The sequence below is a fragment of the Sitodiplosis mosellana genome, unplaced genomic scaffold, assembly GCF_009176505.1.
Source record: "Sitodiplosis mosellana isolate CC-2019 unplaced genomic scaffold, AAFC_SMos_1.0 Smas_scaffold_5, whole genome shotgun sequence".
In the NCBI taxonomy this organism is placed as follows: Eukaryota; Metazoa; Arthropoda; class Insecta; order Diptera; family Cecidomyiidae; genus Sitodiplosis; species Sitodiplosis mosellana.
The window spans coordinates 1,147,448-1,170,734 of NW_022595248.1; the positions used below are offsets into that span (position 1 = coordinate 1,147,448).

Here is a 23,287-nt window from a genome sequence, read left to right on the forward strand (position 1 = left end):
ACGTTGCCAATGGCATTCAAATGGCATTATTTGAAATTCAATGCGAGAATTTCTGGGATTTCTGTCAACATTGCAACGAACAAACATCGAACGCAAGCAAATTTACATCAAAACCACACACACGATTCAACATCATCAGCCTAATGCCAAATTGCATTTCCTTGATTTCTCACCATTTCTATCCATCGTTCTCCTTTGCTCTTTTCCTCCCCATCTCTCGATTCAATACTTTTTTTCCCGTTTACTTCATTAAACATCGAACATTTGAATCGTTCCCTTGACTGTCAAATTACTGCACTTTTTTGTCTGTCTGTGTGTGTGTGTGCATGATTTTAAACGCATTTTTGGTTGAATACCAAATTTTCGGATTACATTTTATGGTCGAGCACCGAAATCAAGCAATGATGAAACAATAGAACGATTCAAAATCGAATAAATAATACCGTATGGACCCAAGTGAAAATGCAATCCAATGAGCACTTCATTCAATTTAAGTGCATTTCCCAAGACTGCTGCACAAGGAATTTTTCTCGATCGTTTTCTGATTGCATTACATTCTTCGTTCGATTTGGTAAAGCCCTAAGCACATTTCTATTTCGAGAGAAAATGAGGAGGAGGAAGGAAAGAAGAAAAGGCAATGGATTTGAAGAGGGAGAAGGCGGTTGAATTTTGAAGAAAAAAATGGAAGAATGAAGAAAATGAGATGAATTCAAAGACGTGGAATGAAGTGGATGAGATGCTCATCATAAGAATAAAAATGAAAAGAAACAAAAAAGAATGGAATTCTGTACAACTTGCCCAACTCCCATTCCATAGCAGAAGCAACAGTGAGAATTCCGGGAATTGTCACCTCAAAAATGCACAGTGGATAGAGCAAAGCTCAAATAATATGAAGTGAATGAAATTACACAACGATTAAAACGGAATTGTCGATTCAATCTGGCAAAATGGAAGATCCGTGTGAAATTTTCATGAAGCATTTTTTTAATCCCAAAATTGTTTACTCGCGGAGAAAGATTGGTTGGAAAATACAGTAACTTACTGTGCGCTATTCCGTTGGTTTACTTTGTCAATTTACTAGCAAATAGCATTCAGTATACAATTTCTCATATTTCAAATGTAGCGAACTCTCCGAGCATATGAAATTAATTGGCAAATGAAGCTCAGGTGAATATTCTCGAAAAGAATGTTCCCACGTGGTTTGTGATTTATCGATTTCGATGGAAAAACCAAAATAAAATGCAGACCAAAGAGAAAAGAAGCGAATCAAACTTCGCGATAAATGATCACCTACGAGAGCGGGGCGAAAAAGAAGCGTATGGACGATAAAAGTTGAGAGCATCGCCAATTTCATTTCATTCGAAAAGTTTTGTCAGCAAGCCTTTTCATGCATATATTCATTGAGCAATATGCGGCTGCAAACTAAAGTTGGATCGTTGTCGAAACTTTTGATTAGCGAGTAAAGAGCAGTGCCGCGTGTAGCAGATAATTCCCAGTGATTCGCAGTGATGATCGCTCTCGATATTATCTCTCATTCACTCTCTCTCGCTCTCTCTCGTAAATCGGTGTTCTGCATCGTTCGAAACTTTTCGCATTACATAATTTGATGCATTCAAACCGAAATATTAAATCCGTGCAAATGAATTCACTTAAGTGACGTTGAATAACAACGTGAAATTTGCTGTTGGGTGATGGAGAAAAAAAAAACGACCGACGAGAGAAAGAGAGAGAAAAAAACTTTTCCGATAAAATTCAAACGATTTGCTTTTGTTTCGAGTGAATGGATTGGCAAGCGAGCATTTTCCACGAACCGAAGAGCATGCATAGCGTCCGAAATAACGAATAGCGATACATTCATCGATACACACGCCGAACGACTGTGAATGGAAATTAAATGGCTTGTATTTTGTGTGTGTTTTTTTTATCCGATTTTGGCTGCCATTGTTATTGTTATTGTTGACTTAATTGTTTTCGTCGGCAGCATCATAACGTTGGATTGGGTTGAAAAATCGAATCACTCATTGAAAGTAAAAAAAACGTGTTCGTTGTCGGTGTTTTTTTTTTGCCTTTGGCTCACTCGCTCGCTTCAGCCACATGATGCAATTGTGGTATTGTAAAAATTCAACATTTTCGTTCGAATCGAAATATTTGTTCGATTGCATTTTTTTTTCTGCATGCAAAGCATTGGGGAATCACAGCGTTTGTGTGCACGTTTGTTTTTTTTTTTGCTGCTTGACGTTCATTTCCAATGTTCGACAATTATTTCGGTTGTTCATTGGGTGTTGTACACAAATGAATTTCAAACTCCGTCGCTGAATAATTGAAATGGATATTACGGGGTTGGGGCCAAATGTGTTCGCATGCAATATTTTCCAATTTTATATAATTTTTTTTTGTTGTTGCTCGAGCATCACTAATGAAGTGATGCAAAAATCGAAACACGTAATTTCATTTGCCAATTGATCACACACACAAACGCAATCCAGGAAAATAGTCGTTTGTTCAACGAATTTCTAGAGCGGAAATTACATCCACATCATACCGTTGTTTGATTCCTTTGATTTTAACAGAAAGCACACATTTTTCCTGCTCAGGAAATGCGTTCAAATTCTATTCTCAAGCGAATATTTTATTTTTTTCAAAATAGTGTGAGTAAAAAATAGTGAATGATGCGCTAGAAAAGTGAAGTTTTTATTTTGTATTTATACACACTCAAGCCACACTTGAAAGACTTTACCTTTTCTCTGCAGCAAAGAACGAGTCATGATTGCCATTTATGTTTGAGCCAGTAGCGAAGGAGGGTGACCGGTCATATTTTCCCCGGTCATAACTTCCCTCATACAAAATGAATGGAGAATTTATGGCCGAAATGACGGAGAAAATAATTCCATTTCAAATTTGGACATTAATTCCCCATCTAAAAAATTTTGATTAGAGAAAATATGTCCAAAAATCAGAAGAAATTATATCCAAATGCATATGGACATAATTTCCCGGGGAAATTATGACCAAAGAGTCAGTGGAATTATATCCAATTGAAAATGGACATAATTTCCCCATAAATTTTTTTGGATTTTGGGGAAATTTTGTCCGAAATTCGGTGGAATTATGACCGGGGAAGTTATGCCCTGTAGCCGCGAAGGAGACCTAATTACAGACGAATCTAACGAAAGCACAACTGAGTTTGATGAAAAGATCGTTGACATTTCATTTCCACTGAAATTTTTGTTCTATTCCATTGTCGTTTGCCTTCAATATTGATGATATGAAAATAACCAATCGGTTAAACAAACACATATAGACAAAAAAATGCCATTTATGAATGCTTCTCAGTTGTATTCCTTTGATTGAATGATTCAATCGAATACACTTGAGCAATTGCACGTTTGCCGTTTCGTTTGCTGCTGCTGCTGCTGTGTGTGCTACCTCTTGTGTGCATACGTTATGCGAGCATATTTTCAATTGGCATTCTCTTTCATTTCGGCGGAAATCAAAGCGATGAGCACAACGTTTGCAAATCACAATGAGTCTTCAAACTTTTGAATATATCCGAAGCGATGTAATCAAAAAAGATATTCTGCCGAGAGATGCTTTTGAGAACATCGAAAGATGTGAAAATGAGTTGAATGCGCTTGAATATTTCCATTCATTTCGATACGTTTTCTGAAATCCTGAAAAGATGTAATGGAATCTTCACTGAGTGAACGCATTGCACAATTCAAATTTTTTTTTTAGCTGCATCCATGATGCATGTTACTAGCACAAATTCACTGTTTTTATTCCACATTCGTTGTGTGTATTTACCGTGAAAAATCAGCATTACTCAATTCAATAAAGCACGCTTCATACACACACACACACACACACACACGCAAACGCAAATCTCTAATTTAAAAATATCGCATCGTGTGTGTACACTGTGTATATACTACCTCCCTATCTTCTCCCCGCATTTAGTTCCAGCCATATTTTATTCATTTGCCCGTTAGTTCTTATCACCTGACTGCACCGTTCGATGAATGTGGCGCTATGAAACTGCTGGTTTTTCTGGGCCATTCCCATTGACCGGATATGTTGTGCCATTATTTTGTTTGTGCATTTGTTGTTTATTCAGTTTAAACTTGTTTATTTTTGTTTAGCTGCAAACAAAAGCACCATAACTTCTCTGTCCGCGAGAGAGTGAACAAAAAGTATAATAAAATCCCACTCAAATGATTGCGAATGCTGTGTGTGTGTGGGTGTGTGATTGCAAGTAAATAACACAAATAAAATCGCTCGCCAATATTTTTTCCACAATATTTCAAATATTGAATTATTACATCGGTTTCTCGTTATCAATGTATTTTCGTTTGGGACTTCGATGAAGTCAGCAAAAATTGCAAATAAATTCACTTAATGCGAATTAAATGAGCGAACCGTCGCGTTTTTTTTCTCTCTTTCAACCATCGACGTGCTGCTTTTTTTCCTGCAGTAGCCAAAATGTTTGATGGTAAATAAATAAATTCAGCATTTCATTAATTTGTTGTAGCGATGCGAATACGATGATGCTACTGCAGTAGTAATCAATGGAGTTCATTGATTTGTTTTTTTATTTTGGGTGTGTCAATTCATACAAACAAATGAATTCATCATTCGAAGAAATTGTGCGTATTATTATTATTATCGGTGACTCGCCGCCTAATTAGACGATAATTAGATCGAATGGCGAAAATGGGCAAGAGTGTGAGGCCTAAGCCAACTGGAGAATTTGATATTTTGTGTCAGCAACATCTTGCGAATGCGAGAGAGATAAATGTTCCAATGCAAGGAGAAGAAGCAAAGGAGGAGGAGGAGGAAGAAGAATAGCCCTATATAGACATGTTGCTGTGTGAGCTTATTACCAATGGGACTCATTAAAAAGTTTACGAAATGAATGTTTCCATGTTGTTCACCGTGTGAGTTTCGTTAACTCCTTCCCCATGCGTTTTCTGTGCTCGAGGAGTCGGCCAATATCTTACGTTTGCCAACACAAATTCCATCTTGTGCGCCCTGGCTTTTATATTATCGCTGCGAACACAACACACAACGCAAAATTCATTTGTCTACCACTTTGCTGCATTCAGCAGCCAACCAAGCAACCAGCCAGACATATCAATGCTTCGGAAGTGTAACAGAAGAATGAGATGTTTAAAGTTGAACGCAAAATAAAATTAAATTATCGTCTTTTGCCATAACGGTAATGATAATAAATTGGCCAAGATTTGATTTGGTTGTTGGGCGCAAATGTTTTCGCATTCTCCGTTCATGAATACTATGTAAGAGCCAAAACACAAACGACAACGATTTTCGTTCGACGCCCAATTTGAAACCCAATGCGATGATGATGATGATGTCTGCAATATTTGCAACATAAAGCAAAACGACTTGTATCAGTGACCTATGGAATTATTATTGCTTCAGTATGAGCCATGCATATCGGACCAATATTGTTGATGTTTTGGTATTTTCAACCGATTAAAGTCATTGTTCGTAGGCCACAAGGGTTACCATGCACGAAATTACTAAGAAAATAAGCTTGAATTCATGGAATTGGTCGATTTTGATTCGAAATTTGCGGTATTCGTTTCCGACATAATGTTAAATATTTTGAAGTCTTTGATGAAAATGGCATTTGAAGCAGATTCGTAGTTAACAACCCCAATACTCTCACGAAAACTTCAGCTCAAAATAAGAAATTCACCGAGCAATAGCTTTATTACCGTTTGTTTGCGAGAATCTCCCAAGTTATGTGTGCGTTTCTATCACGTTCGATTAGTTCGCATATATTGATCGAGTTATAGGCAAATTGAACACACAGACCAATAATTGAAACGTATCGTACAATATAAACTTGATTTTCCATTCTCTTGCTTGCTCTCAATACCTGCGAGTTTGTGTGTGTGGCTAAGTTGGCTCTATTTTACCTTTGAAATCCCGACCGCGCACCGCAAATGTGCAGAACTTTCGTGCAAATTATAGTCGACAAAGCTATCGAGTCGGTGGACTCTCTGCTTCTCTATCGCTCAGCTTGGGTGAGTGAAAACAGAAGGGAAAAAAAGAGTAGCATTAATTGATACCGAATGTTCGATCGATTGTTTATTGTTTATTGTTTTCTTGCGATAATAAATTGAATTCCAGTTGTTTTGTTCGGCGAGAAAAGTTCACAGCCGCCCATAATAAATGGGAGAACGATAGCAAAGAGTGAGAGCGAGAATAAGAGACTCCTAGCATTTGAAATGAAAGTTTTTTTCTTCGTTTGCTTCAAAAAAAAAACGACGAAGAAAATAACGTAGTTTCCAATTCCAATTCACTTGCCACTTATGTAAGTTACGCGAGAGTGGTTTTTGGGCTGTTTGTGCTCGGCGAGCGCGTCCAATTAATTAGTCCAAGAGGTGATTTATTTGTGAAGTGCCAAAAACCTAACAACGATAATATCGAAAATTCATGGGACTCGAGCACGGGAGAGTGAATGAGTGTGTGAGAGCAAAAGAGTTATTTATCAAGTCGAGAGCGAGCGCCTGCAATTGAACACTTTGAACACTGGCAAATGGCGACGCGCTCATTCCCTTTCTTCGACTCGATGGCTCTCGCGAGAATTTCGCACAAGGAAATCGCAGACAATTAATTACTCTGATTTTTCATTGTGTGCGAGGGAGGGCGAATGTGTGTGTGTATGAAAAGTTTTTAATTTTAATTACAAAGCAGCGAAAAAGAATGATTGTTTTTGAACAAAAGTCAGTGTAGTACCTTCATTAGATGATGGGTCGTGGCCATTGGCGCGCGCTTACTAAAATGCACATCTTCCACATGGCACTGCTAGCTTCAGTGCACAACGACACACACACACAATCGAACACTTGTGCAGCTGCACATCTTACGTAGGGCAACAGGAGAAAAAAAAACGAAGTATGCTTTTCCACACTCTCTTTCTTCTCAGCTCTCCCATCGTCATGGGGGTTCCGCAGTCGTTTTGCACTTTTCTTCTCTCATAAAACGCATATTTTCCGTTTTATGCAAAATTTATTCACGAGATAAACATTCGAGAGAGTGAAAGAGGAAATTGTATGTTTGTGTATGAATGCATACGTACAATATTTTCCTTCATTTTCCTCGAGCCAATGCTTTCTTTGACTTTTTATTGTTCATTTTTCCTTCGGGCAAAATGCCAAATGCTAGAGAAAAAAAACAACCAATTCGAAAGGCAGCGGTAGCGACGAGAGAAAGCGAGAAGAGAACAAAAAAAAATAGTTGTTGCACATTGCAATTGTGCGAAAATGTATTTTCTGCTTAACATTTGAATGTTAAACATTATGTATAGCAAGCGTAAGCGATGTGCGGAAGCGCATGAAAGAAGAAAAAAGGCAGCCAGAGCAAAGAAATGTTCGGACAGCCGCTTTTTATTATACAAAACATAAGTTATTGCTTATTATTTCAAGTTTTCTCGCCTTCTGCTACTCAACGCCAATGTTTTCCCCCTTCGTTCCTTTTGCTCTCCTCCAAAAAACAAAATTGCATTGGAATAATAAACTGAGGCTTTGCAATTGCTAGCAAAAAAATGTAGCCAAGTTGCAGATAAACTATGCGATCTACATCAAAATGATAACAAGCATTTTGATAAAATCCCGTCGTTCTTTCCGGCGACGATGAACGAGCAAAAAAGTCACCGAGAAACGGCAGTCAGCGAACAGGAAAAAAAACTGGCAGTCAATGCTGAAAAAACGTGTTCCGTTGGTTTTGTTGGCTCGTCGGTCCGGTTAGTTTGATTGTGTAGAAAAAAGGCGAAACAACGGAAGAAACACATCATGAAAATGGCGCAATTTTATTCGACAGTCAAAATGATAATCTCCTTTAATTCGCATAAAGAGATTCAGTGCATGAGATACATACAAGAAAGATATAAAAAAAATGGTTGTGTTGGCATATTCAGCCGGCGTAATAATCATAATTCCAAAACATTTGGGTTTTTTTGTGCGGTTTTTGTTGTTCGGCTGGGAATCATAAAGAAAACTGACAATATTTTTATTTATTGCGACCAGCGGAGCAGCAGCAGCAGCAGCAGCAGTAGCAGTTCCATCGTTTGAATATGCTTGGAGGGCAAGAGCGTTTAAATTCCAGTCCGTTCGGTGTTTGTTATTTATATGGCGATTGTTGAACGGAGTTCCAACAAAAATATAGAGAATTTTTCATCTTAAATAAATATGGTCGACATATATTTTTCCTGCTCTTCGGTTCGGGTCTGGCCAGGTGCACAGATTCGCATGGTTGTCGCTGATCTTTTTTCTTCTCCTCTACGATTTTACACCTAGCAGCAACAAAGAATTTCACTGTGTTCATGGGAAAGTTTTTTCTTTTGCTCTTAAATTCTTCGAAATTTTTTTTTCTTCCAGTCATTTTGCTGTTCGCGTGAATCATCATCACTTTGGTAAAACGGTTACAAAGGCGAAAATTGCAAATTGGATGTGCTCTTATCACGCTTTATTTATTTTTCGTTCTTCAACACACATTTTCTCTTGCTTCATCAGGCAACCGTTTGCCTCTCGCCCGTGAACCATCTCTCGGCGCACACTAAGCACACTCGTCTTTGCATTGCTCATTTTAAATCAATATCAATATAATTTATAGTCCATTTCATGGTTCTTAGTGTTAAAATCCGAGAGAGAGATAGAGAGACCGTGCGCGCTCGTTTTCCAATCCATCGTTATTTGAACCACCGCTATAAAGCGTTCGTTGATTCTCGCTAGCGCAAAAAGAGACAAAGATAGAAAGTATGATACATACTACATGGAAAATCACTTATCCGGCTCATTTGAAAATGTAATGGAGCCACCTGAAAAATAAATCTCGCCGAGTGAAAGTCAAATAAATGATGACGATGGCAATGCGAGCATGGTGGAAAATGCGCATCGTAATCGGCTGAAATGAAGATGCTTGGCTGGTGAGACGAACATCCGTAGAAGTTTTCTATCCCGTCTCGTTTTCGGTTTATTAATTAAGCAATCGATTGAATGTAAATCAATGACGAGTCTCAAGCCAAATGCCTTCACTTTGGTGCTGTGCATTTGCCCGTTGAATTCTTCGTCGCGAGTAAAAGTGGAATTTTCTGTTTCCTTATCATTCAAACACTTGACGCTCTCAGTCGCTCAGTATGGTGTGTGGGAAGAGGGCAGAGAGCGTAAGAAATCACCGGCAACAATGTCACTTTTACACAATTTTATTTGGCTACCAGAAAATTATCACGTCGTACAGTGTGCACACTTCGCTCGTCGGAACATATGTCTTGCTGTGTGCTCGCGTTTATTTCGACTAATTATAATAAATTGCGAAATATTCTCCTGTTAAGATTGTTGAAACGCTTTACGTTTTTGCAAGACATCTTTTATGTTCTCGCTTTCGATCTCCGACTCCATTGACTCTGTTTACTTCGTCGGGCTGATATACGACATTGCTTGCAATTTTGTACGACAAGCGACAGAGAGCAACACAGAAAGTGAGAGGCTAAATACCGAAGAGAGTGAAAAAACGACAGAGACGGATGCAAGAGCAAGAATGTGAAATATTCGCAATGAATAATTTATCAAAGAGCGTGGCTTCTTTTAATTGTTGTTTAATTTACTGCGTCAAAATGACGGTGGGACAATAAATTTGTATTAAGAGCTTTGATTTTTGGTGCAGCAATAGAGCAACACACACACACACACACATGTTCACCACGTAAACCGTCTTTTACCGAGCATGTGTGCTGCCAGTACATTACAATTATGAAGCAAAATTGTGCTTGTAAATTAGGATTCTAAAAAGCGACCAGATTTTCTCTTTCTTCTTCTTATTTCCACGTTTCTTCTTCACTTTCTTCTTGGTGTTGTTCTTTTTCTGCTTCTTTTTCATCCACTTCAAGCTTTTTCTGCTCTGTTCAAAGCCTTTTTCCCAAAGACTTTGCCATATCTTCTGCACTGGTAGACAACCGACACTCACACACACACACATACACAAGAGAATGATGTGAGATGAGCAAAAAGTCGCTATAAATCTTGATTCTGAAATGATTCCAGGCGAATGATGCTTTTGTAGCTGCGACTTAAGCAGCCGGAAGTAATTATTGGCGTACATTTTTTATAGCAGTTGCTCCAATACACATCGAACAATTTATCTCTTTGGGCTTGATTCAGTCTGAACTGAAGAGTCAAGAATCACATCAACAGCGCGTACCGATGTAATCGAAACGATATTGGAATAGTTTTCGAGCCACTGAAGCAAATTAGAGCAATTGGAAATGGTGCAAAGAGAAAAAGTGGTCACCGTTGGAATTCAATTTCGTCGATTCAATTTACAGCTTTCCATTGATTCGGCAAGAGATACATTCCATTGAGTTAGATTTAGAGTCAGAGTTGCTTTTCCATTGCTCGGTGTTTCGCAGAAGCCACAATGAATTGATTTCATTACGAAATTGCTTTGTTTTAATTTTACTCCGAAATTACCTTGATTTCTTGTTGTTAGTTTCAAAATTAGTTTCTCCATAAAGCAAACCTAGTTGAGTACCTCAAGTTTTTCCAAATGTATTCTGTCCATGGATGGTCGTCTTGAGCACATAAAACATTTTCTATAATCTTCATCAATCAATCTAAAATGGCCTCCCACTTGTATCGTATCCACGCAAAGTGGTTGCATAGGAATTGGCGACGGGATGCATTTAGCGACGTAGAAAATGCATAAGATTTGCCTAAATCAAATAAAGCATCTCTGCGAGTCATGTTGATTCATATCTTGTGCAATTTTTCTTGCCTTCATTAGCATTATCCCATTTCTCGTTGGTAAAATCCCATTTTGCATTAAAGACGAGAGATTCGGTGTACATACCTCTATCTATAGTTGTGCATTGTACGTGTGCCGGGTTTTTCTTGAACAGCATCAAACTGAAAAGTTAAATTGTTGTCGCTTCAGTTCTGCCCATTATTTTTGTGCGCTTGGATATGCTTTTTTCTGCTCAATCTCTCTTGTTTCACCTCTTCGTTTGATAATATTAAATGTTGTTCGCGTACAATGTTCGGTCGTTGCATTTTTTTCATGTTTTTGTACAGAGAGTATGTCTCGCTCGCTCAAGATATTTCCCGTTTGGTCCGTAAGTGACTCGGCTTATTCGCTATTATCTGTAATCTAAATTTTCAAAAGACCACGGCATAACGGTAAATGCGCTCTGAAAATAAAATACATAGTCCCGCGGCTATCAAATCTGTTCGCTATATAAATATAGGCATGTATACAGACATTTTGTTTCTGCTTATGCTCGTTTGAGATTCGTATTCGGGCAAAAAGACGTTCATTCAACAAAGAACGAAAAACAAAGAAGATCTCTCTCTCTCTCTCATTTCAAATAGCTCGTGAAAAATGCAAAGAAAATGCGCAAAAAAGACAGAGAGAGAAAGGTAGGAAAAAAACGCACTCACACATTATCCGTGACTCGATGAAACATGATACGATATGCTTTTTCACATGCACAACCAAAAAAAGAATGGTGTGTAATCTATGTATTAAGCGTTGGTAAATGTGTGAGCGTTAACAAATGGCATGATAACCAACTACATGTGGCAATGAATTCGTTCGTTCGTTCGTTTCAGAGAAAAAGAACGGAAAAACAAACTACACACGGGGAAAAAAAAAGCTCGGTGATGTATATAAAAATGAATCAACTCAGTTTCGGTGTGTTACCTTTTGATTATGGCTGCTTTGTTGTGCACCAGCAGCGTTTGATATGCGAAAAAAGGCGAAGCGAGTGGAGCTTATGCTTTCGCATTCAATCATATCCCAAGCCCATATGCATCAACTATACACACCTGAATGACGAGCAGAGATGAAACACCATTTCAGCACTTTTAATTCGCCATTTTTCAAACACGCTCGATTTGAGCTAAGCGCTCGTTCGCTTGCATGCCACTCACTCTCTCTTGTTCGAATGCTTGTGAAAGTGCGCGCTGGTCTGCTTTTGATGCCTTTGTTTCACCACACTTATGCCATCCACACATCATACTCACTGTACTCGAAACCATGAAAATCTTCTTCAATTCACGTCCACACACACACATACACACACAGATCCTAATAGATTTAGACCCTCAAGTGATGACTTTTATTTTGCTTTCTTTTTCGTCTCGCTTTTTCACTGTGCTACATCATTGTTTGCCGGTTTCGTTCGCCTCATTTCGTTTTTGTGTTAACAGTGTTTGTCGGTGAAACCGGTTCGTTTTTTGTTTAACGCCATCAAACATCGTCAGTAATACTCTACAGTTTGGTTTCAAGCAATATACATTGGATTGATGCGAGCTCCGTATATAATTTCATCACTATCAGATTGCTCGTCATGTAAAATATGCTCGAGGATTGAAATAGTTTGATGAGAGACGATCATGAACTTCTATCGAATACCTTTTACTCTTATCAATGTACACCGTTCTTTGCTTCGCATTGCTTCCGCTCGACTCTCGACCGATTTTCCATTTTACGTAACGCTCTAACTAATTTACTGTAGAAAATCTCATTCTTCGAACTATCGATGACGAGCAATATATACACCGAACAAACGGCCCAATGAATTATTCATTTCAACTTTTTTTTCTCTTCATTCTGCTTTTGCAGAAAAGATAAATCTCAACGAGTTGAGGGACAGAGATTCGTCGATAAAATAATTAGAATTTTTCCTTCTCCACAGAACAAGGAATTATTCATCTCAATTAAAGTTTTTCGCATCGGGCAAACGAAAACATGAACATTCTTCGAAGAAGTGAAATGATTCTCTCGTCGATTGAAGCGCATCCCACTTGAATTTGCCAAGCACGTTTCGATTTCAGTGAATATCAATTTTCCGCATAGTTATATTATTTTGTTTTGTTTTTTTTTCCTTTTGTTTCATTCCACAACTCGCGCTCAATAGATTGGATTTGAAGTGTACGCGTCCCGTAGCCATCGTCTTCGCTGCAAGCAATTAGCATGCAACTCTTTGGGAAAATTGAAAACATGCCATGAAAATGGTTTTACAGTTGTTTTTTCCTTTCAACGTATTGAAATGATAATTCGGCGTACGGAAAAATGATGAAATGGATCATTTCTTCCTCATTCAATAAATTTGCCACCAATTTTTTTTTATTGAGACATAAACTTTGTTAATCAATTTCATCTATTAAAATCAATCCGATTGAAATTGAAGCGATTTTCCGCTCATTAAAATTCCAAGTGACGTAAAACAACGATGTGGCGGTAAATCATTGTTTCGCGCCGATAGTAATCAAAGAGCCGATTTGAAATGTGACTACGTAGATCGGGAAATTAATGTCACTTTTTTTTGTCTCCCCGGAAGAGTTATGACAAAAATGCGCAAAACGAAAAAAGAGACCATTCCTATGAAGAACCAGGCTAAAATATGCAGTTCATTCGATTTTATGGCGTTATTTGTTTACATCAAGCTATTAATAGACTTGTGTGTATTGTATATAGCCTCGGAATGGTTCACCATGCAATGTGAACACTCACTCACTGTTTTTAGAGTAAAAATGTAAATCTGTTCATCAGATTTCATAAATCACAACCAACCCATTCGGTTACATGAGCCCCAAACAACAACAACAGCAAAAATGAAAAAATGCCGCCCATAAAAATGGAGAGGGAAAAAAATATATCCGCTCGCCTGCCAAATTATTATTTATGACTATATAAACCATTTAGAGACCATGGTTTATAGCATCAGCAGCGGAAAAAATATTGCGCTTCGTATGAACACACCCCTCATTTCTGTTTACCTTGGCTGCAACCGTACGAAAATCCACTGATAAGAAATTTACAGCAACGTTTTTCGAAGCTATTTTGAACTACTATTCCGTTCTTTCGTAATTGAGCTTTATTGTCTTCCGACAGTTATTGGCTGCCAAACATTCATGGGAAAAGCCAATAAATGACATTTCAATGGCCACTCGATGTTTATTTGTGTCTTCTCTTTCCCTAAACGATTCATTGGGAATAGAACAATTTCGGAGTTTTGAACGAGTTTCGATTCATCTGTTTAATTTTGTATTGGTTTCGGTTTTCCATACTTGTAATTTGATTCTTCATACAGCTTTGGTTGTCCAAAAAATGCCGAATAGTTCTGGTGGATTTTAATTTTCACCTTTGGACAAAAATGCCATTTCCATTTTCATTCGACTCATTAAAATGAAAGCAGCACTTTACCAACTTAATTCAATCCTCTTCTTCACTAACAAAATGAATTGTGGCTATTTTCATTTCGAAACTTCGACGGTGGACACCACGAAATCCCCGTACGAATTTACTTCGAATGCTTCTTGCCGACACTTCAACCGAAAATAATTTTTAATTGAATCAAAACATCTGCAGAAGATTAAAAACTTTGGCGCAGCGAATTTTAATCGAATAGACAAATACAACCGCGAAAGACGTTTTCAATATTTTCATTTCATTATTATAGCGGCGCTCCAACAATTTAATCTTTTTTAAGTGAATCCCACAATTCTTTGGTATTATTGTTTCAGAAACCAAAATCCCTCAGAAATATAAATTGAAAATATCTGTATAAATCTCATCAAGCGAATGGTTGGCATGAAAAATTTCCAATTTCAACTGAAGAAATCATTTGGAAAGTCTTTTCCATTTTTTGGCCGCGATTCTTATTAATTTTCTGGTGCACATCTTGGGCTAATAAATAACATTGAATTTTGCTTCTATTTGATACATGTGAAAATGAGAAAGAGTCGAGAAGAGCTTACGAGTTTGTTTTTCCACGGAAATTAAAGAATCAGCTGCGTTTTCCTTGAAAAATAACAATTTCGAATTATCTACATTGGGTTGGATATACAACTACAATATAATGGTTCAGGGGTTAAATACGTTCAATTTTCCACAATGAAAACACGCCAATTTTTCATACAAATCACTTTTGATGCCATCGCTTCATCGATCAATTTGAGTTTTGCTCTGCACACAGTTGGACTTTGATTACACATCAAATATGCAGCAAAATCATGGTAAAATCCGAAGAAAAACATCGACATTAGAAAAAGAAAAGTGATCAACTCCTTCGCTTTATGATGAACACACCCTTAAGCTGGTAAAGTGTTTTATTATGAATCTTGATGTGCATTTTGCATACATAAATTTCATCCATGCTTGAAGGAACATCTCGAAAACTTTGTTGCAACACACTTAACAAATGCAAATAGACGTTGCGCCAACGTTGTCTATTTTGGCATACACTGAGACTGATATTGACTGTGGGAAAGAAACAGCAATCGAACGACTGTGCGTGTGAGAGGGAAAGAGCTGATATCATGCATATTGTTTAAATTGCCCTTATGATAGTCAGTTGCAATGAATAAATCTCAAATACATTGAAAATTAATCATATGTAAATAATGAACAGTTGCCAGCCCTTTTGTTCAATAAAATTCATTTCATTTCATTTTGATAGCCCAGTCGATTTGCATACACTTTCAATCGTTGTTGTGCAATGTTTCATTGTTTCATCATATTCATTACGATGCAATTTTTGATTCATGACATTTACGAAATAGTTTGAATCCTGAACGAATTTGGAACTAAAATAGAATACAATGTTTCAACTGCTCATTTTTCCACACAATAAAATTTGATCCGCAAAATACCTATTTCCGTCCTAATGAGAAAAAAAACTCTTCATTTAAAATGCACTTTCGATATGACATTCCAAAAATCAACTTCGGATTAAAAGCAAACGACAACATTGTATGCAAGTTAATAAATTGAATTTTGGTTTACTAAGCCATGCTAAATAATATATCACATAGTGAATAACATTCAGTCAATATGCACATTATGCATTTATGTTAAAAAATCCCTTACTATGAGCACCAATGATAAAATTTGCCTATGTTTTTATATGGAGCACGTGTTTATGCTATATTTAAGCCACATCTTGGCGCTGAATGCTGAACTATGAAACACCTATATAAATATATTGTCAACTATCAATGACAGCAACCAATGACAGCTACAATTGAACGTATTTGTATGGCAAAATACTTCCTGCTTGCAGATGGCGCCAAACCAAACGTCATTCTAGTCATTTTTCTCATTGTGAGCACAAAATCGTCTTTTTTCTTTTTACGAAATTTTGTCATGGATCAACTGATTACCTTGAATGAATTTTAAAACATGGTCATATCACATTGATATCTCAAAAATACGAAATATGCAAAACTTCTCTCTTGTCTATCAACTTCTACATCAAACGCCGTTATATTTGTCTATATTCCCACATTTCATTATTAATGTTCATTCCAAAAGATGGTGAAAAATCCATCAAAACCCTGAAAATTAATTGAAACCTGTTGAAAAGTTGTCTCACTGCAAATCAGAAGAGCTGACGATTCGGTGCAAATGAATTCTCGAGTGACGTTCTGTCACTGATACTCGGTATACTTTGACCGAAATTGATTTTTTTAATATCTAAAATGTTCATCTCTCCTCATTTTCGCTACCTCTTTCTCCGTCTCTCAGTAAGCGTATTATAAAATCATTAGCTCTACCGAATAGTGGATTTGAGGAAAAAAGTTGAACGCATTTTTTTCTGTTTCAAAAAGACAAAAGTTTCGTTTCATTAAAATGGGATTTTTTTTTGTTGTTGTCTGATTCGAGTTGTGAGGGCATAGGAGATGAGATGAGATGAAAGAAAGAAAAAACTAGAAGTTAAATCCAGCAAAAAGGCAATGGTACTTTGAATGATCGTATTTCAAGAGCGCAGTTTTTCTTTCGGATGATTCTTTTTGTGAATTTTGTGCAATCTCAAAAATATTTTAATGCGGTTGTTCGCAATGATGATTGTAATTTATGTCATTTGAGTAGAATATTCGTTTGCACGACCAGAGACCAAATTAAAGAGAAAAAAGAAACGAAAATGCAATTCACTAGGTGCAAACAAGCGTCATTGTGCACGTAATGTCAACAAGGTAGTACGAATGAGACTGTAGTTGATAGTAATGTGGCCGGTTTTTACTATCTCTGCATTCGACTTCATCCATCTGATGGTGCGCTGTAGCGAAGCATCAAGAGGTAGAACGAGAACGTGAAAGAGCGATAGAGAAGGAGAAAAAGCGAAAGAGTGTTTGATTTGATACTCAACGAAAAAGTGTCTGAATTTTTTTTCTGTTCCTGTAATGCTTGCACCCATGTTCATCGTCATACACTTTTATGACTTTCATCACATAAATGTAATTACATGGAATTTCGTTAACCGTTTATGTGGATTATGGCAATGTTGTCGTCCAAATTTGTCCACTTAATTTGAATGGCATTAAGAGACAATGGCCTATGGCCATCACCATCCCTCCAATCTAATGATTTTATTGTGTAATATGCACGAAGCATATCGACAGAAAAAGTATTGTATTAAAGTGTTCGCCACTTTCGAGGCTCAAATGTGGGTCGAAACTAGCGTAATGAATTTGTCGGAAAGATTTTCTTCGGAAATGCCATTTATTTGTAGTCATTAACCGTGACGAAATCCGATTTCATCTCGTCGAATTTCCATAGCTGCCACTCTGTTCCTCTCCGTGCTAGCACCAACTTGTGCTTGTCTATAATGAAAGGAAATTAGATTTTTGTCACGGACTAACGAAATTGTAATTAATTGTAAAACTTTTCACCAGATTAACCTGTGCCCCGTACCTTTTTTTCCCTCTTCTCGTCGAACTTTTCGCGCATTCTTCTGGCTGGATGTTGGAAATGAAAGAAATTCTTCCGGAGACAAGTAAATTTGTTGTAAAAATTACAACTTGATTTTGCATTCGATGCTTTCTACATTTTTCTCTAGCTTTTGTCTCATTTACAAACTTATCCATTAAATTCGATTTATCGATTTGGATATGCAGCAACGGAAAAAAAGAGAAATTGTGGCCAATTCGTTTTATTTTCGTGCGAGTCGCTCCATCAATTCCACCGAAAAGTGTTCCAATTGTCGAACACATTCAAAAATCCGCGTTCCGCTTCCGCCGCATCGATCCCACCGAATCGAATGTGTCGTTTGCACAATACACGAAGCTCTCGTGCCACCGAATGCAAAAAGCCATAAGAACGATGCCAATCGAACAAATTTATACGATGGAAATAAAACTATTTTAAATCCATATTGCAGTTGAAGGAGTGCTAGCAAATGCACTAAAATCATTCATGGATATCAATAAAAAAAAGTGTTCCCATTCCTCTCGCTCACTCGAAGACGTCTCTTTCTATTTTCTCGTTACCCATTGTCTTTTCTATTTCTCAGCGCTTTGCACTGTGAATTGCTTGATGCGGCGATATCTAATATGGCAATCTTATTCGCATTTTTTTTTCCTAAGAAGCTATAAATTTTATTTCGGTTAAAGTTTTGCTGGGGCCCCTTTTTTCACTCCTTTTCTGTTCTCTTCCATCTCTCTCAGTCTTTCGTTCACACATGCTCTTTCTCTCTCTCTCTCTCCCACTCACTCTTGCTCTTCTCCCACAATAAACTCTTTGTGCCGCTATCATATCTCTTTAAATTTTTTTTTGCGTGTGTCGTTTTTCAACGGCAATAACACTTAAAAGGAAACCGTATCGTTAAATGTTGCCAATTTTTGCACTTGTTCTTCGAATGGTTTTTTTCTTCGGCTTCATGGATTTTCTTTATCGGCATTAGACACCGATGGCTCAAACAAAATGCTCAAAGACAATATTTTTACGATTTTGCGCCAAAAAAGAACTCGACAACGCTTTTTTTCTGCTTCCGCCGTCTTCTCGTTCCAGGAATGCTTAGATCGTGTGGGCGAAAAAAGGAAGGAAGGAAAGAATAGATGCCACACACACATACACACATATTCATGTGTTCATATGGATAAAGTGGCCAACGATGATTCGTTTTTTTCTTCCTTGGTTCGGTTCTGTTCCGTTTCATTTGGTTCGCCCACTTCATTGTTTTATGTATGGCTTGATTTGGTGGTAAGTGCTGCAATTATACGCTTTATCATCGCTAATTTGAGCAAACGCCTTGCAGTAAACGAATCTTTTTCATATCCCTTCGTTTCTTGCTCCACCGAAATTGAGCTCTTTCCGAAAAACGGATCCATTAGTAGATCATTGACGTTCGGCAATAATTTTAATGATGTGACCAACAGCCAGCCAACGATAAATGCATCAATTGCTGGTGGAATTTAATGTCTGAGTGCGGCAAACGAAATGGATTTGATTGCGTGACATGATTCTATTTATTGACATCCAAAGCAATCGTTCCCCTATGAAGTTGTAACGAATTTTCTTCCAGTGTGTGTCTGGTATGCAGTTTTGTGGCCGCTAAGCCGCAGCATACACACACACATTCCGTTTTGGGAAATCGGCGAAGGACGGTTGACACGGTGAACTGAATCGTGTTCGGCACTCGATTTTATGATTGTTATGTCTACGTCAAATGTGAGCAAACGGGCAAGCGAGTGGAAGAGATTGTGTGTACGATTGTTCAATGCTGCTGGAAAAAGCCACCCCAAAACTCAGCACTCGGCCGATATGAATTGGGCAACAGACACACATATATAAGGTAAACGGAACATTGCGATGCCAGAGATCTCGATTCCTCTCTCGCTCACTGAAATCATTGCCTAACTATCATGTGTCTTATGATTGCATTTTCGGTTTTTCTGGTCAAACGGCAAAAATCACACGCATTGTGCTTCGTTTGTTCGTTCGGTCGGTCGCCGAAACACTGCTATTTGTCTGCTGCTGCGCTATGCGCATGATCACCGTTCGGCATGGCAAGAGTACACAATCGAATCCAACGTACACGTTTCATTTAGAATTCACATTCGGTGGTGAATCGACTGAACGAACGAACGTGTGTGCTGAACGAGAGACGGAAATCAGATTTCGGCTTTCAGTCATTGGATAGACACCGATCGAAACGAATGTGTTTGTTGCTGTATTGAACCCGGCACGAAAATAAATCGCGAACGTTTTTTGCGACGATGCACTTTCCATGAACGATGCAAAATTACGAAGAAGAGTGTTGAAAAGAAAGCCTCCTTTTCAGTTCCTGTAAAAAGTGAAACATTTTAGTGAGTTTTTCTGTGAATTCCAAATTATGTGATCCATGCAAAAGAGAATTTTGTCCCAAAATGGCATTTCTATCGAAAAATGAACAATTGATTGGTGCATAACTTATGCTCATGCATTACTCATCATTTGCTGATGTTATGCTAAGAATAGACGGAAATCACGTTTCAAAAATTCCATGCCATTTTCGACTTGTGAATATTTTAGCAAATTTTTGAACATTGAATATCAAACAACAAATCACCGAAGCGTGTAATTGAACTGAAGTTTTGCCACAGAACAAATCAATTTCGAAGCGAAAAATAGCCAACGAAGGGAATTAAAACATTTATTGCGTTGAGAGAGAGAAAGATAGAGGGAGAGAGAAAAAACGAATTCCGAGTAAAAAAAAAATTGCACACAATAAACTTATAATGGATTTATTGGCCGATGCAGAACAGAGTAACTTTCTCCGACAATTTTGGTTGTGCCCATCGCAAAGTTGATGTGAATGTGTGGGAGTGTGTGTGTGTGGTGGTAGCGGCTATTTCGGTGGCAATTACATTAAAAATTCAAGTACTCAAAATCACATTTGTTAGCCTGCTAGTACACATGCTATTATCGATATTCATTATTGTCACAGTCGCAAATCATTAAAAAGCACTGGCTAACAACAAGCCAGTAAAAAAATAGTACACAAAAAAAGATTTTGCGGAAGGATCGATCGGAATAGCAGAAAAAAAAGCTACAGAGAAAAAAATAAACAAACAAAGCGAGAGGAAGAGCGGTAGAAAAAAAGCGAATACACTGGAAGAAGTGGAACTGCGAAACAGCTTTTTTCACGCTGTTTCGGGACGTAAACTCCGTCAAAGACATCGAATTGAAAAGCAACCAACAGCGAAACAGTGCACAAACATACACAACACGAGTGGGAGGGAGAGAGAGAGAGAGAACGGCACGACTAGCACCACAAAAAAGTGCTTCACAAAAGATAGAATTGTTATTCTTTGTGCAAGAATATTGTTGTGCTGCGTCGGCTTTTCGATCGAAACGTACAACCGAGAGAGAATGCGCGCGCGAAGCAACGAAATTGTGCAAAAAGGACGGAGTAAGAGCGAGTGAGTGCATTTCAAGCGAAAACAGTGGTTATTTCCCACAATTCCGAATATTTCCCTCTACCCAGCCACCGTCGTATCGTCAATTTACAATCCGCTATTTTCCACACTTACTCAATTGCTTCTATTTGTGCGTTTGCAAATAAATGTGTCGCGTTGAATCTGCTGCACAAATTCGAAAACCGAGTCACATAGAGATACCGATAGAGAGGGAGTGAGAACGAGGCGCATTTTTTACGAGCTGTTTGTTTATTTTCGCCTGATATGCAAATAACACAATGGATGTTAGTATGTTTACGCTTCGAACGAACAACGTAGACATAATTCCGAGCAGTGCGAGTAAAATTATGTAATATTTTATGTATATACCGACCCCGATAGACAGACACATACACAAAGAGCGAGCGAGCGAGCGCGGGCGACCGAGAATCAAAAAAGCGGAAAGAGAAAGTCGGCAAAAGACAACTGAATTGCTTATTAGTGCGAGAGATAGACAAAGCATAAAATTGCATTCAGCACAAACAAAAAAAAAACAATTTTCTCGTTTTCAGTCAGTTTGTGAGCTTTGCATTTTTTTCCGTCGTTTTCCTTTCGGCAATTCGTACTGTATGTTGGCGGTGGTGACTATTTGTGCATGCACCTTGAATGCGTAAACTGTTTTCAATTTGAAAGTGAATCCGAAAAATACACATCGAGTTAGTGAGTGTGTTTGTGTGCTAAAAAGTGAAGCATAGAAACCATAGCCTAACATAATTTGAACCGTGTACGCGATCGTCGTCGTCGTCGTCGTCGTCGTCATGGCAAATCAATCTCTTTTAGTGTTACATTGAGTGATATTCATGTGTGACGCTCATAATTATGCATCGTGTGTTTTGTTCACTTTCATGGCATATGAGCACCGTGACGGCAATCGATGAAGGTGAACATAGGGAAAATTGTCACACACACTAACATTAACGTTTCGGTAGGGCAAACAAAAAATCGCATCCGACCAGTTCTTTTCGTTTTTTTTTTCGCTCGTTTTCGGCTTACCCGTGAGAGCAACGCGTGTGTCACGCTCAGATTTTATGATGAAAAATTTATGAGTCTTACCCAGTTTTCCACATAGTCGAAAGAGTCGAAAAACGGGAAACACAGTGATTATACTGAACGAAAATACAGCAGTAGCAGGCAGAGAGAGAAATAACCGAGAACTGAAAAACATACAAAAGTAATACAGCGTAACTACCAGCGGAAATCGTGGAAAACGCCAACCTCGAAAAAAGGAGAAGAAAAAAAAACACGACAAAAGAATAAACAAAGTGAAACCGGTATCACAAACGGTTGATGTAATAAAACGTACCATTGTACACACAGCAGCCACGGCAACGGTCAACGTTGAGCTAACGAGAAATGCAATTTTATGGTATTTGTGCTTCATTGTAAAAATGCAATTAAGATGAAGTTGGATATTTTAAATAAACTCTTCTTGTGGATTGGACTCATTGCCGTTGCACACATTCCACGGTCCATAAACGGTATGTATATTTGGCTACACATTTTATGAACCACTTTTGGATACTCATTTCAATTCGGTGTGTGGATTTTATTTTCGCTGTGGATTTACGTCTACAGTTTGTGTGAGGAGAGAGAATTGGTCGGTTCTGTTTTTTTAGGTTGTGGTTTCCCGGGTTCGAGCAGAAATATTCTTTATTATTTATTAGAAAGGCGGAGTGTTTCCATTCGATCAATTGTTGCATGTAATGTCCAAATTAAAAGTTTGATTTTTTTTATTAACCGCGAAGTAAACGTGACTCAATTTATTTGTATTTTTAGTTCAATTAAATGGCTTTCCGTGTTGCCAGTCATAGATATTGATGATGCAAATTATTTACATGGTTTCAAACTATCGAGTATTCTACTGATTATAAACCAATGCTCACTGTCTGTTCCTTTAAATTTGCCCCTTGACTCTTTACATTGTGACCAACGATGAACTGGCGTATGATTCACTTAACCAAACGTACGTTTATTTTTAAACAAATGCACACAATTTAGTTTATCTCTATCAAACTGTTAACACATTAGGTCTGGTGTTGAATTCG

The 23,287-nt window shown here is 37.8% G+C and overlaps 2 protein-coding genes across 2 annotated transcripts in view; both read left to right on the forward strand.

Moving 5' to 3' along the window:
* Positions 1–23,287, forward strand: part of LOC129566934 (uncharacterized) — a 175,728-nt gene that overhangs the window by 60,175 nt on the left and 92,266 nt on the right. The gene's annotated exons all lie outside the window — the stretch shown is intronic.
* Positions 19,901–23,287, forward strand: part of LOC129566926 (lachesin) — a 41,109-nt gene continuing 37,722 nt past the window's right edge. Inside the window, exon 1 of the mRNA XM_055443321.1 lies at positions 19,901–22,720. Within this exon, the coding sequence (XP_055299296.1) occupies positions 22,606–22,720 (115 nt within the window). The 5' untranslated portion in view covers positions 19,901–22,605. The remainder of the gene's footprint in view (positions 22,721–23,287) is intronic.